This window comes from Atta colombica, unplaced genomic scaffold (assembly GCF_001594045.1).
Source record: "Atta colombica isolate Treedump-2 unplaced genomic scaffold, Acol1.0 scaffold277, whole genome shotgun sequence".
Taxonomy (NCBI): Eukaryota; Metazoa; Arthropoda; class Insecta; order Hymenoptera; family Formicidae; genus Atta; species Atta colombica.
Window position 1 is genome coordinate 1,208,258 of NW_017259378.1, and position 16,142 is coordinate 1,224,399.

The following is a 16,142-nucleotide window of genomic DNA, read 5'->3' on the forward strand; positions in this document are numbered from 1 at the left end:
ATATATATATATATAAGTATATGTATATTATTAGAGCTATAGGCTACGGTCCAGTTAATGCTACAAATGCTTTGAAGCATTGATTGCAATCAAATGCTTCGAAGAAATAACCTAAAGTAGATCGCATTCATAAATAATATAATAAAGCTATATTTATAATAAAATTGGGATGAATAATATTTGTGTTTTGTAATGTGCAATATTTTTGTATCCCATAGAGCCTTCAGTTGATGAATAATATTTATAATATACAGTGGCCATCACTTAGCAATAACAACAAAAAAGGTCTTTTAATAATCATGAGACGCGCAATGAATCCTATCGAATTTAGTAGTGCGTATATAATCACGATGAATCTTGAGTCATTTGTAGCTGTTAGTATATCAAAGATAAATATTATTGCTAAATATATTACAACTACTTTAAATAATTTTTAATTTACGATTTTTACAGTTACTTAAAATGTCATACTCGGCTTTCAACTTATTGCATCAAACGCAAGATTAATAATAAATAAATAAAATTATTATTCAATTAACAAACGTTATTATTCAACGTGTTATGAAATCATTTACATTTTAATTATCATTTACATTTCATTTTTTTAAATACAAAATTCATATTTTATTAGTAACTAGATAAACTTTCACGAAACTTATATTCTTATTAAAAATCTTCATTGACATTAATTTTAATAAAGACATTAAAAAAGAAATAAAAATTTTATAAATTAAATCATGTTAGTTACTTCAAAAATTTCACATTAGTACTAAAAATAAAAAATTATTACAAGCATTTTTTTAATGTATTTTCTTTCATATTACAAGCATTTTTTTAATGCATTTTCTTTCATATTTCTCCATATTTCTAATATAATGATATTACAAAGTATTATTTACTTTTTGTTCAAATATTCTGATTTATAATTTAGCATCTTAGCCAACAAAATATTAAATGTGGGAAAAAGTTCATGGCGTTTTGCTCATTAGATGTAACGGGAAAAACGCCACGAACTTTTTCCTACATCTAATGGATTGGATTAGATTAAACGTTACGGAAATATTATAGCAGACGCAATTTTATATAAGCAATTATAAAAAAAAGTTCAGTTTGAGTTATTATTAATGTAGTGATGTTTGGATAGATTTATAAATAAATCTAATTGATAATTAAAATTTTTTTCTTTGCCTTATTTATTTTCATTGAAGGACAGAGTATGCAAATTATAATATAGTTTTATAACATACAAATGAAAGCATGGAAGCATCAAAACACAATGCGCACACGCCATTCCAGACGTGCCTTTTTGTAATTTTCCATAACAAAGAAAACTATAGCTTCAAAAATTTTCCAAAAAGTTACTGAAATATCTAAAGATGAGTTTTTGCAAAAATTTTTAATTTTTAATTAAGTTTCTAAATTTTTGATTAAGTTCTAATTTAAAAAGATGATATTACAGTAATTAAAATTAAAATAATTTAAAAAATATTATTAGTTTTTCAAATAAAGTGCTTATATCTTATCATATTAAAAAAAAATACTTATCGGCCATTTTTCTTCGCTTGTACACAATATTTGATTTTCCACATTAGATATTAATATGTGAGAGAACAATATTTACAATCCATCTATACAATATATATTTACAATCTATAATAAAATACACAATTTTGGTACTTACAACGTTTTGATGTGGCTTACTTCAATTATACTTTGACTTGTATTGCATCTCGATGCAAAAGAGTCGAGTTATAAACTGTAAGATAATAAAAAAATATATCATGCAAAATCGAGTATCTGGTTGGTATTAAGATTTTATTACCAATTACTATTTTATTAACTAATATTAAGGATATACATTTCTTGATATTGCGAAAATATATGGTAGTAATAAGTATTTTGTCATAGGTACAATAAGAAAACTATATCGATCGTGGAAGTAGTTGAAGGCTAATAATTTATTAAAGAAAATTCTAGGAATTTACTTTTCCGAATTATTTATCTTACTTCTATACCTCTATGTAAAATAACAGGATATATTACGCAATTTTTCAATAAAACATATATCTCGTAAAAACGTTGTGCTTTCGTTCGTCAAAATATTCTTTGGCATTTATCGTAGATATAACATTATGTTAATAATCCAAATAAAGACAAAGACATATTTTTAAGGGTTACAAATAGCATCACTACTGAAAGTAGAATCATAAGACTCATAGACATTCGGAGTATCTCGATCCTTTGTAATCCTTTGCTCTATCTGTTTTTGCTTAAGATAACGACTTACATATTTATTTTTTTAATTGTGTGTCAATTTAATAAATTAATTTTGCACATATTTGACAAACAGGATAAATACAAAGGAGTGAATTAACCATCAGTAAGTTAAAGTATAAAAAATATAAAAATGTAATACGTGTTCCAAAAGTTTAACTTTTAACAAAAATTTATATACAAAATTTATATTAAAAAAAGGATTTATATTCAAAATAATTTATTTATTAACTAATTTGGAAATCTACATAAAGGAGATTTATTTAATTTGGAAAACTACATAAAGGAATATATAAAAAAAGTTTTTACAAAAATATATTTCTTATAAATAAAATAAAATTGAAAATTAGTATTTCTTGAGCTTTCTTATTATTTTCTATAATATATACTATTTTCTATAATAAAATTAAATTTACTTTGTGTATGTAATCTTTATAAATGAGACATTTCAATTATAATAAACAGTATATAATTATGTCAAAAATATAAAGGATATTAAATTTCTAATATAAACTGCAGCTAAGAATCTGACTAAAACTTCGTACACATCTGTCATAATTGATGATACAGTTTTCTCAAATATCCTCGTAAAAGGAGATATTAATCGGTGTAATCGTGCACGAATTATCATCAAATTAACACGTTTTAATTAATTTGCTGTTCAAATTTAGTGTTTATGTCGACAATCTTAAATTCTCAGAGTATTGCTTATGCTGCTCTTGTTCTGTATAGTCGCACAGTTAATAAGCAAGCTCTCTGTTTATTGACGAATTACTTCATTAAATATCACGGTATGCAAATTATAACATTCCAAAAATTACGTTCATTTTCATGAAAATTCAATGTTAGCTATTTTATACCTATCCGACTAATTTTAATCAAAATTTATTACATTGAAAGGTCTCATAATTAATAGCAATTTGTGTAGGAAAAATTGAATTAGAACAGTTCAAATGCACGTGCTGAAATTTACTCTCACTATCTGTACAATTGCTGGATTTTGGCAACCGCCTTCATGGACATCCTTGTTGAACCATATAATTTACAAAACTTACGCAATGTTTCTGGTCCTTTCATTAAATATATTTGCAATATCCCAATTTATGAACATCATAATGTATGTCAATAATTCTGACGACCTCACCGATTCATTATATATGATGTTGACTGTATTTGTCGCGGGTTATAAAAATATTTGTTTATGGATAGATCATAAAAATGTCAGAATGCTAATCAACGTTCTCCGCAAAAAACCTTTTAAACCAAATGAATTTCACGAAATAACAATTCGACAGCAATTTGATAAAAGAATACAGTAAGTATACACACTCACACACACACACACACACACACACACACACACACACACACATATATATATATATATAAAATATATCCATGTAATGTTTAATTATAACATTATACAATATTCTTTAAATAAATTTATCTCACAACTTACACAAAAAATTCTTTACTTTTATATTTAAACAAATTAAAAATTAATTAAATAAGAATTGATAAATAAATTTATTTATGATATAATAATTATGAGAGAATAAGATAATTCAGTTATAATAATCCAAAAATTATTTAAAAATAAAATAACAAGTAAAGTTAAAAAACAAATATTATAATAGTAAAAAACAAATAAGAGTGGATATTATATAATTGTGGTTTTATATATAGGAACGTTGCGATGGGATATTTAATCCTCGTAGGTTCAGCGGTTGTCGTAGTAATTATATCATCTATCTTCATGGATCTTTCAAAAGGAAACTTGACATACAGAGCATGGATACCATTCGATTATTCAACTCCAATTGCATTTACTTTCGTATATACTAACCAAATGATAGGCATGTCATGTTCCGGTTTAGTAAATGTCGCTTGCGAGAGCTTGGTTTGCGGATTCTTGCTGCACATATGTTGTCAATTCGAGATATTGGAATATCGATTGAAAAATATCAATCAAAATCAAAATATTTTGTGCGATTGTATTAATCATCACAATTATATAGTTAAGTTAGTTTCATTGAATAATTTTCTTTTTCTTGAATTTGAAATACGTGAAATATAAAGTATCTCTTTTATAACAATTTTTTTATATTCTTTCATTAAAATAAAAAAATATTCAAAGCTTTTATTGGCTAATAAATATATGTAAAATATCACAGATTCAGAGAATTTTGATTTGAATTTTATGATTGATATAGAAATATTTTGCACTTGTTCTAATAATTGATCATTAAGTACATTTAACGTGAACACAGATAATACAATAAATAATTGAAATAGATAGAATATTATATTTAAGATTATTTATATTACTTAGAATAATATATTTAAAATTTTTTATTTAATCGCAGATATGCGCATACGATAAATGACAAGTTCGCGAAAATAATTGCTGTTCAATTCGGGGTGAGCATGATGGTGGTGTGCTCAAATTTATATCGAATGGCTATGGCAAATGAATATATGAAATTTATTCCATTGATAATGTATACAGGCTGCATGTTGGCACAGATTTTCATTTATTGTTGGTTTGGAAATGAAGTCAAATTAAAAGTATATATATTTCATTTAAACAAATTAATTTTATCATTAAACTTAAATAAGACATAAGATAAATTAATAATGAGATAGAAGTGATTAAGAAAAGGAACTAAAACAAATATATGATATTCCCTTCTTGTAATTTGCAATGTTTTCATGTTTTTATTTATAGAGCCTTCAGTTGGCGAATAGTGTTTATAATATGAATTGGCTGGAACTTAGCAATAGCAACAAAAAGAATCTACTAATAATTATGAAACGTTCGACGTTTCCCATTGAATTTAGTAGCGCGTATATTATCACGATGAATCTTGAATCGTTCGTAGCCGTCAGTATCAACAAATTAAAATAAAAATTATTGCTGACTGCAAATTTCGAATATTTATAAATACATCTATAATTTTTTACAGTTACTTAAGATGTCATATTCGTCTTTCAATTTGCTGCATCAAACACAAGAACAATAACGTGTTTATTAAATAGAAAGTAACGTTTTTTATTTTTGTTTTTGGTTTTTTATAAAATCATATAAGAAACGCAGAACTATATTAATAATTAATATTCATGCTAATCGTTTTATTAAAAACAAGTAAAATTTTTTATGACATTTTTTATAAAAATTTACTTAAAACTGCAATGTGCACAAAACATATTAGTGAATTTATAAATATATTAAATTATGAATAAAATTGTGAATTTAAACATAATATTGTAGAAAAAATTCATATTAATAGTAAAAATAAATAGAATTGTCGCATATATTTTTGTAGCGTATATTTCTTTTTTTTTCATATAATTTCTTCACATCATTATCATGAAATACTTTAATGATTATTTCGATAATTGAAGCAATTATGGGATTAGATGTTGCAGTAAGTAAGAATAACATTATGCATAATTTATATCAAATTTACTTGCCACAGATTTATTTTTCATTAATTCATGACAATTTTTATTCAATATTATTTCACTAAACACATCCAAAATAACGTACAAAAAGTTAAACGCAAACATTTTTTTAATATTACATTATTTCGGTAATCTCTTGAGGTATTCTATAGATTTATTTAAATTTTAATTCTAATATAAGTAACTTAATCAATAGTCTTTGCGTTTTTTGCAAACTTCTTTCATGTTGAAAGATAAACGCACTATCAGATGCATGCACACATAAATACACACATTACGTTTAAACAAATACTGAGCATCGTAATAAAAAAGGTGAGCGTTAATTAATGAGCTATAAAATACCAACTCATTATAGTTTACATATTTATCATACTTATCGTATTTGATTAATGAAATATGATCATTAATATTATTATCAATATTATTATCTATATTATTAATCATTAATAATAAATACACTTATACTTAATTTTTATTCTTTTATAAAACTGCAACTGTTTACATTAGGACAATTCTAGCTTGTCGAAAAATTTTTTTCTGCTCATATCTTTGTGAAGATTACATTCTTTTTTCCTTTTCATATATCAATATTTAAAAAATAATTTTTGACGTTTTGTATATCTCAATGATTTTGTCTTAAATTAGTATAAAATAAAATTTATTAATGTGTAATTGTTCACATTTTTTTTGTACATATGTATAATTGATCACAATGGTGATCATACGGAAGATGTCAATGGATCACAATAAAAATGGAAAGATTTTGATCATTATATACAAACGTCATCGTTCCTCTAGATTCGATTTGTAGATCGGTCTACTGTTGGATTTATTGTTCATGGAAACGGTATTGGTCCTGACCTGCGTGTACTTTGGCCTTTTGTATCGCGTGCTCCAGTGGAGATAGCTATACCATCCCGCCATCAAGACGCCTAATCCGTTACAAGTGCATGAGAAGATGAGGAGGATTGTCAGAATACTTTCTACTTCGGGACAATTAAGATCGATGTATCTAATAAAATATGCACATTGTTATTTTAAAAGCATTTTTACATCTTTACATAAATTATATAGTTATTACTAAACTCGTTATATTTATATAATATAGATTTCCGATAAAAAAAGGAAAAAGTCGAAATGATCGAAAAAATCGAATTTTTATAAAGATTGTGTTCAGAAATACATATAAGATATATGTATATATTTCAATTTCTATGGTTTTTTTTAGATGTTCTAGAAAATGTTACGTAATTCTAACAATCTATGTCCAATTTTTTGGAATACCTGATTACACCTTCGAGTGAGTCAAGCGATTCGCCGCGTGGTCTGCATACGCACGTAGCATTTAATACTCGTGCCGGAGTGCATTCCATTCCCATAAGACGTGACAAGTGTATTGCAGAGAATATGCACGCACTCACACATGCAATAGTTGCCAGAACTGCCAAAAATATGCTAACTACCTGTTCATCATGAAGAAACGTGATGTAAGCATCATAGAAAAAGAGTGTGATTTTTGTAAGTAATATACAATAATTATTTTAGAAATAAATCAGAATAAAATTAATAAATCAAATAACATATAAATAAAATTGATACTTTTCTGCAATTAAAATTTTTTTAATTAATTAAAATAGAAACATTACCTACATATACTATTATAAAACAACATATAATAATAATGCTAAATATCTTGTACTGCTTTAACAATATAAAAAATTAGACGAGCTGAATAAGTAATTCGGTCTTGAAAGTGTCTCTAAGAAATCTCTACAATGAATCAGAATTTTTATTTACCTTTGTAGCGGAAAGACAAAATCCAGAAGTCAAAGTCGGATATTCCTTTTTAAAACAGCACAACAGGCAAATTCCAAAACTCCCAGACATCAAGAGCTGAAAATATCGAAATAAAAAATATTAAACAATTGAACGAAAAGAAAATATTACAACTTAAAATGTTAATGTAAGATATACTTACGCGTTTAAAGTTACACATATCCCATTTTAAACTTATTGTATCTAATATTTTGAAAAGTATAAAGGATTTCAAAAAATATTTTATATAAAAGTTGATTTAAAGGGGATTGAATAACCTTTACGTAACCTTAAAAAATAAATTTCAAAGAACATTGATTTATTAAGATTACATGAAGGTCATTTTTTTTAATAAAAGGTTTTTCTTATAATCTAATATGATTCCACTAATTATTCTACATATAAAAGTATTAAGGTAAATAACGAAAACTTAATATAGTTTATGAGATATTTTATTTTTTATTGTAACATGAAATATGAAATATCTCGTAAAATATTAATCTTTTGATAATAATCATACCTTTATACTTGTTTGCACAGAATAATAAGATAAATAAATTGAAGTAAAGAAAACATATAGTTGCATATGTAAAATGCATAATATTTTTGTTTTTACAAGATATTTCGATGCGAAGATTAAAATGGGATACTCTGTACAATTTTATTTCATATTAATAATACTGTATAAAATTAAAAATATTGTAAAAAAGCAAAATATTTTTGTTATTAAGAAGATTACTTTTATTGCACACTTACCTTTAATTAATTAAGGATTAAGCTTTTTAATAATATTAAGTTTTATAAAAAATCTGAAGGAGTATTATATTCAAAACCGTTAAAACCGATACAGCAAATAAATAACGATTAGTTCCAATAAACAATCTCTTTGACTTAAAACTGTTAGATACATACGATTATAATATATAAAAAAATAATACATCTGTGTTATTACAAAGCATGATTATATCATTTTATAATACATATGTAAGTCTAATTGCAGCCATATGTTAGTGTGCCTATTCTAGCAGACTCAGCTTGTTAGATAAGCGAGGATTACCATTTTGTATTCTTGCATTATCATGATATGGAATGCAAATTTAATCGCCGTATAAAATTATTGCACTTACGGGCATGCCACTCCAATATGGATTGTCCATAATAGGCAGGTGCGGTGCCCAAAGCAACAACCATAATGACAAAGAAATCACTGCGACGCCGAGAATAGTCTGCAATGCTGCCAGACATCGAGCTAATCGTCGATGGTAGATCAAAGGAGGTAAAAACTTCTCTGGGCCTAAAAATATAAACCTACTTTTTACTCTCATCGCTATCGTTATCGTTTCGTAATATCGCGTCATCAATACATAATTATCGCTGGCAATCTATTACAAATTTATTCAAAATTTGTTCTTGGATGATTACATTATTCATACATGTATTGTAAGTTACGCATCAATTTATTTATTTAAAAAAAAAACGAAATAATATCAAATAATACTAGACAAAATAAAAAAGTTAGATCATTTTTGAAAGTGATTAGGTAAATTCGAACACAAAAGAAGTAAACTATCTTCATCATCTTTTATCACGATTCACATCCTTTCTTAGTTGTCGTGGGATTATTCCCCGGAGAAAAAGTCGATAATTTCGTCACGCAATTCATCACATTACATCCGTTAGAAACATTTACTCGCGCAGATCTCTTAAGTTAGAGAGTTGAGACATGCAGTCGGTCGCCTATTAGGTAATTAGGTAATTCGACGTTGCGAAGATAGGCATACGTCATTTTATCCTTCGCTACGACACACATTTCCCCATACAAACTGCCGATCATTGAGCGATATCTCATGGAATCGAGAAACTTAAATCTGCGAAAGAAAGGAGAGTTTTCGAACAAGGTGGCCTCGTCACCATCCTTCCTTACAAGGTATCTCAACCGGTTGATGAATGATTAAATGTCCTTGCCATATCGAAGAAATCGCCAGGAAACTCGCCTACTACCATTATTTACACTGCAAGATTGAGTATTTCCCACTGGAATATTGAATAGAAAATGCGAGCAATCGTCTACCACCATAGCATTTTGCAATGGTATGTAAATGGCAGTTCCTTGTCAAGTTTCGTAAACAGTATCTTAAGTACCTTTGATTTATAAGAAAAAAACTATACAGTAAAGAGAAAAACTATACAGTTAATTATAAAAATATAGTGCTACTAAATAACATATATGCTATATCCCTTTAAATTTTTTTAAATATTAAAAAAAATTCCCTATATGTGTGTATATAAACATTTTTTTTTTTTGACATATCGAACGGACGCGGGAACTAACTTGAAAAACTAATTCTACGTATATATAATTCTATGTATATATAAGAAAAAAGTTATAAGAAAAAAGCATGATTATAAAATAAGTAATGTCTTTTTGCAGAACTTCACATATGTAAGATTAAGAAATACACATAGATATAATTAGAAATAATTTAAAAAATGCATTAATGTACAACGCATTGAGTTAATGTCTGATACAATAACATCTAATGTGTTCATCGCCATATATAACTAAATTATAAGTTACTCGAACTATTTTTCCTTCCTTTTCAAATAAAAAATTCCTTGTAATGTAAAAAAATTTAGGATTATATGATTGATATTCAAAAATTACAAATGAACGTTGCAAGAATCGATTCAAAATGAGTTTCTCACTGGACTATAAAATTTTCCGTAAATAAAAAAAGCGTAATAATAAAAGCGGATTTCCTCGTAAATGATAGATCAATATTTATAGATTAAGCAATAGAAACAACGATTACAGTGTATTTATACTATTGAGAACAGACTATGAAACGTTAATGTGAGGAAGAAATGAGTACTTTGACCGCCATTGAAAAACCGCAAGAGTGAAGGGACACTATGTTTACTGGATACGCTGTGCTGAATACTTGATTGAGGAAGTATAGTATGCAAACTTGTACTGTAGTCAGATATAAACTAATTAATATATTCAAAGTCAAGCTACAAATTAGACAAAATTAATTAGAAAAAAATGAAAAAAAAAAAGAAAAAAACAAGAAATTTCTCAACCATTAACTATAAATTCAAGAAAAGAAGTACATTATTAATTCTGATTTTTCTTATTATTTATTATTTTGTTTAATAGTTTAGAATTAAATATAAGATTAGATAATAGAATACAAACATATTACATGTTACATATTTAAAAACATATTTATAAATTATAAATCTCTTTAGTTTTAATGTATGTATAATGTGGTAACTCTATAATCGTGTATGTGGAAACTCATATACGTACCTGAGATAATTATTCTCTATGAGCCCAAGTCAGTGTTTCTCAACTGTTTTAGTGTCGCGGCACACTTTAAACCGAGAAAGATGATAGCAAGGAAAAATCTAGACGATATATCTAATAGATATGTAAATCTTATCCCCCTACGTTTAAAAAAGTAGATTTCAAGATAAAGATTCTTGGAAAATAAAATTGCTTGTCATATTTTATAATGTACTTGTTCTTTCATGTTTAAAAAAGCTATAACTGGCGAAAGTTTTTAAGATAAGATTGTCAAGAAATAGAAACTCATATTTAATATATCTAGCAACATTAATCGATTGTTATATCGACTAATTTTTGACAATAATATTTAAAAACGTCTTTTTCTTTACGCGATATTGTAACAATTTACAATATATTGACATATTTCATTATTGAAGATTAAAATTTTTTTTTTTTTATTATTGTTACAATATAAATTATTCTTATAGTTCTTAAAAATTATGAAGCATATATATATGTGAGACTAAAGAAATTTTAATCTATAGAAAATTTAAATCATTTAAAGAGACAAACTAGCATTTCATTGTTTAATTAAAATAAAATTCTTATTAAGGTAATTCAAATTAAGGCAACTCTTTTTTACACTATTGCCTGACATTTTTTAATATTGTTGTTAGAGCATAAATCAGTCAATATAGTACATCAGTCAATAATCAATGTTGCTAGAGATATTAAATACAATCAACTTTTACAATCAAAAACTCTTAAAAATTCTATCCTAAAATCAGTATTCTTAAACATAGGGCAATTTTTACTATTAATGTTTACGCAGAGATTGATCATGGATGCATTTTACGTCACGCACGTATAAAAGAGAAATTCTTTTGCAGCGCAATACGCATGCAGAATTTTAATATCTCACGACATCGCTCGACAATTCGTAGAAGATACGATACGTGCTCGCTACGGAAGAGAAAAACAATTTTCACACACGGAAACGTAATGCGCGCATCTGCTATGTGAGGATTATGTCTCTAACTGTACCGCAGGTACGTGCTATAACTGGCGAACGATGCAAACTGCAACTGCAGAATATAAACGTCCGCACATTGTAGAAAGGTCGATTAAAAAGCGAACATAATCTCGATTTTCACGTAATTATCTTAAGGTAACATAAAATTGCAGACTGTTCCTTCTCTAAAAAACAGGACTCTTTTTGATGTGATCGGACGACTACTGCAGTTGTCAAGTAGCAGATATTGCTGCTCTTTTGAGGAGCGATTCGCACGGTGCGGGAATGCAGGACATGAATACGCGTTGTTCGTATTGTATTGCTTCGCCATATGTACGCCGTACTTATTGCACAATACGAGGATATACCGGTGCGGGTATAAAGGAAGAAAGAGTTATATCAAGAGGTCAAACGACGACACAACCAACGGAATGAATCACGTACGCACTTATCACCTTTAATTTAATATCCATTTATCAATGATATATCGCTAGTATGATATATCGCTACTAATACTCAGCAGCTCAGAAATTTATACTTACTTGACATGTGACCCAAGATAACAATAGATAAACATTGTGAAAATAATTGCCAAATTTAGAAGTTAAAAAGCATGCTACGTTTATTATTAAAATTACGGAAGTTGAAAATTAGACTCGTCCGGTGCAATTATTAAAATCAAAACGGAATTTAAAGCCGATATTATTTAACAATGACTCGTATATTGCAATCCATTCACCGTGTAAATTCCAAACTATCTGTAATTTGTCTTCGTTCACATCAGGTACCTGTCACGTCGACTACGTAAATGGGTCGATTTATGTGAATATAAACGTGAATGCACATTATATGTATGAGATAACAATGAGCAACGTCGGTCCTTGTCTCATACATCGCGTCGTCACGGCCGGCAAATTTGCCGCAAAATGTGCGGCCCACATATAATATACGCATACTGGGTGGTACGTTTTCATCATCCGTTGTCCCCAATGCATGAATGCTCACGATGTAACTTGCGTAAGAAGGCATGACTGCAGGTCATTAATTAAGTAATTGCACTGTAATTTTGTTAACTAACGCGGTTGTAAGATGTTGCAATTAACTTCTAGATTGATATATTCAACAAATATTTTCTGTCGCGTTGCCATGAGCAAGAAATTTATAATATAAAAATTTTGTATATAAATAATTTTTACACCGTAAAAATTACATTTTAATTGATTAATATTTGTTGTATATATAAGTGTATACATATATAAGCGTTGCGTATTATTTGTTCGCTCAAATTATCATAAGTATGTATGTTTGAAACTCATTTATTTTCAATATTACGATTGTTTGATTACTGGCCGGATATTTTTGGATGAAAGCCAAACGAGGATTACATATGTAAGGGCGCCGAAATTGGGCGTAAGAATAACGGGTCGGCTTGTAAGTCCTGAAATAGAATTAGGGCTACGTATATGCTAAGCCCTTGAACAGCGGAACGGATCACGGTATGTATATACATCATCAATTTCGAGCCTTCGTACTCGCGCTGTGTTGCTTATTTTCAAAAAAATATGGAAATAGTACTTATCGCTTACATAATCATTTTTTTTTGCTTTAATTAATATTCCAATATTAATTATAAGATCAAATAACATTACTATAGAGACTAACAGTTTATATAGATATGAATGTTTAAATATTTATTGCTGATCTTCAGATTTTTTAAATAATGAAGATTTATAATTCTATTCGATATAATGTTTTCTGATAAGAAAGTTTAGCTGCTCAAAAGTATATTTCCTGTGAAATAATTTTCGTCTATTGTAATCAAGAAATAGTTACGATTTTGCAAGTATAATGGAATTACGTTATGATAATTAATTTCAGTGTGTACAAAGCGAGACGAGTATTAAAAAGTACAATGAATTTTTTGCGCCAAAATGAGACTACGCATTCTGAATACGTACCAAAAAGATCACGCGATATATTTCCGGTCTGATACTTCCGCTATCTGCGGAGAACCATGTGCATCCACTTTATGTTCTGTGGCCAGCGGAGCACGAAACGTTTAAAACTCACATCAGTGAAATACATATACGCGAGAGTAATTGAAGAAAACAAGAATTCTTTTTCTAAATGAACGATAGAGTAGTTAGCAGAATCTATAATAAAATTCTGTATTTCTTCGACTGAATTCTTCAAATAAATTGCATTTTTTTTATTTTTTTCAAACAAAAATTGCATAATACAACACTTGCATTAAAATAATTCTCTAGACACACACACGCGTACACACAAAAAATTTTAGGCAAAATAATTTTACATACAATTTTAATAAAAAATATTGGATAAATTATAAGAACAGTAATATGATAATTGAATTTTAAATCGGTTGTGATAAAAATGGAATTTTTAATGAAATTTTAGTGAATTTTAATAGAACCTTTAAAATCTTGTTAATGTTATAATATTCTTTTTATAAAGAATATATTATATATGTTTGATATTTTTTATACATTAAACATTCTTTAATTAAAATTCTTTTATATATTAAATATTCTTTAAATATATTTCTTATTTAATTACACAGGTATGAATCCCAATTTTATGTCCATCTTCTTTAAAACAAACTCCCATTTTTTCCCACATTGCATTTTCATCATCTTTAACTCCTTTCATTAACTATCTTTACTCATGCATTTGATTCTATCTAATTATCACGATGATAAAAAGTCGTTGCACTTTCTTGCAATCCATGGCGATACTAATTATAATCTTCCTGTCTGCCTTGGCATCAATCTCAATCCTGCTAAGCAACCGGCCGGCGGCTAAGAGTGATAGTCGCGTTCATTAGCGTACGTAGAATTATATGGCAACATCATAATGTGTCGCGTGCGAAGCAACGAGATTATTAAAAGAAATCGAGAAAATCAAATTGTACCGGGCTGGTCGCATTCCGCAACCGGAGAAGCAATTCGCGAGCGCGCGATCTTATCTTCGAGAGAAATCGATCGCATAGCCGTCAAAAAATTAATAATCGTACACACACAATTTCATAAGATCGATCAAGAAGAGCGCAGAGAATGCCATTGCTTCTCATCGGTAATTTGCTGATTGCATGCGTTCTTAGATATTATATGTATATTTCGAAACGTTCGCTTAGATTCTTAAATTCTTGTAATTTTTTTCGTCATCAATGCGTACTTATAATAACGAACGATAGAATTATCACGTTCTACTATTTAGAAGTCACAAAATGACATGGCTAAGTGCAATCGCTTGTTACACAATACGATGCGTGCAGGATATATAATTACTTTTTTAAAATGTTTAAAAAAATCGACTGTTGAAGTCTGTGAGACGAGAAGTAGAAATATAAATTTAAAGAATTTAAATAATTTTGTCATGCCTATCGTTAACACTGTGATTAGAAAGATACAAAGCTCAGGTAAGAAGTGATTGTGTACTCACGATGACCGGTCCGATGCATTACGATCATTCTGCTGTGCCTCAAAGAATTTCTCGTGGGCGTGTGTCGACCCGCTATTTGAGAAGCTGCCAGATTGACAGGAACTGTGGTTGATAAACAGTTGGCCATCGATGGAGCCCGACCAAGTTCTTTCTCTTTGTCTCCGCGGCAAATGCGCCCGATATTTCCAGTTGAAACTGCACCTGTCATGTACGGTAAGTACTTAATAAAAAAAATTACTTTGCCCAGGTGTCTTTCTCGCATCTTTTTTATTCCAACATTTCAGAAACATATTCAATATAAGGAGGAAGATATTTTGCAAGAAAATGAATCAGTTAATTATACACAGCAATTATGTATGATGTCATAAAACTCGACTTTGCTTCATTTCAGAAATCCGGAATTACTTAATTATTTACACACGCGAATGTTAGGTTTCTTTTATCCTTCAGAAAATTATAATATAATGAGTTCAAAAAAGTTCAAATTGTATCCGTCGATTTGCAAAATTTTTATATATATTTTTTATTTTATTATAAAAATTATTCAATATTATACTATTATATTTTTTTAATTTATCATCATTAAAAAATCATGTAAAAATTAATGCAATTATCCACATGCATCTGCTCCAAAACGCTACTTTCATAATATACGTCATTTTATTAGTACGCACAATCTTGGCACGCGCAAATATAGCTGTCGCGAAAAACAAGAGCTGCGGTACATACGAGAATTTAGGACGATAAGGTTTCGCGCACTAGTAATATCTGAAGTAGAACGAACAGGTCAAGCTGGCACGAAAGATTAACATACGGTATATA

The 16,142-nt window shown here is 28.0% G+C and overlaps 3 protein-coding genes across 3 annotated transcripts in view; 2 read left to right on the forward strand and 1 right to left on the reverse strand.

Moving 5' to 3' along the window:
• The window catches only part of LOC108689837 (odorant receptor 46a-like), a 2,448-nt gene extending 1,941 nt beyond the window's left edge, over nt 1-507 (forward strand). Inside the window, exons 4-5 of the mRNA XM_018196782.1 lie at nt 219-374; nt 454-507. Coding sequence (XP_018052271.1) covers nt 219-374; nt 454-507 — 210 coding nt within the window. The remainder of the gene's footprint in view (nt 1-218; nt 375-453) is intronic.
• A 2,720-nt stretch (nt 508-3,227) lies between these two features.
• On the forward strand, nt 3,228-5,297 carry LOC108689836 (odorant receptor 46a-like). The gene is made up of 5 exons (XM_018196781.1): nt 3,228-3,589; nt 3,961-4,296; nt 4,641-4,842; nt 5,003-5,158; nt 5,241-5,297. The coding sequence occupies exons 1-5, from the start codon at nt 3,228-3,230 to the stop codon at nt 5,295-5,297; spliced, it is 1,113 nt and encodes a 370-aa protein (XP_018052270.1).
• Nucleotides 5,298-6,522: 1,225 nt separating this feature from the next.
• Nucleotides 6,523-16,142, reverse strand: part of LOC108689839 — a 12,625-nt gene continuing 3,005 nt past the window's right edge. Inside the window, exons 4-8 of the mRNA XM_018196785.1 lie at nt 15,321-15,521; nt 8,682-8,848; nt 7,537-7,632; nt 7,024-7,202; nt 6,523-6,751 (exon numbers count right to left, since the gene is read on the reverse strand). Coding sequence (XP_018052274.1) covers nt 6,523-6,751; nt 7,024-7,202; nt 7,537-7,632; nt 8,682-8,848; nt 15,321-15,521 — 872 coding nt within the window. The remainder of the gene's footprint in view (nt 6,752-7,023; nt 7,203-7,536; nt 7,633-8,681; nt 8,849-15,320; nt 15,522-16,142) is intronic.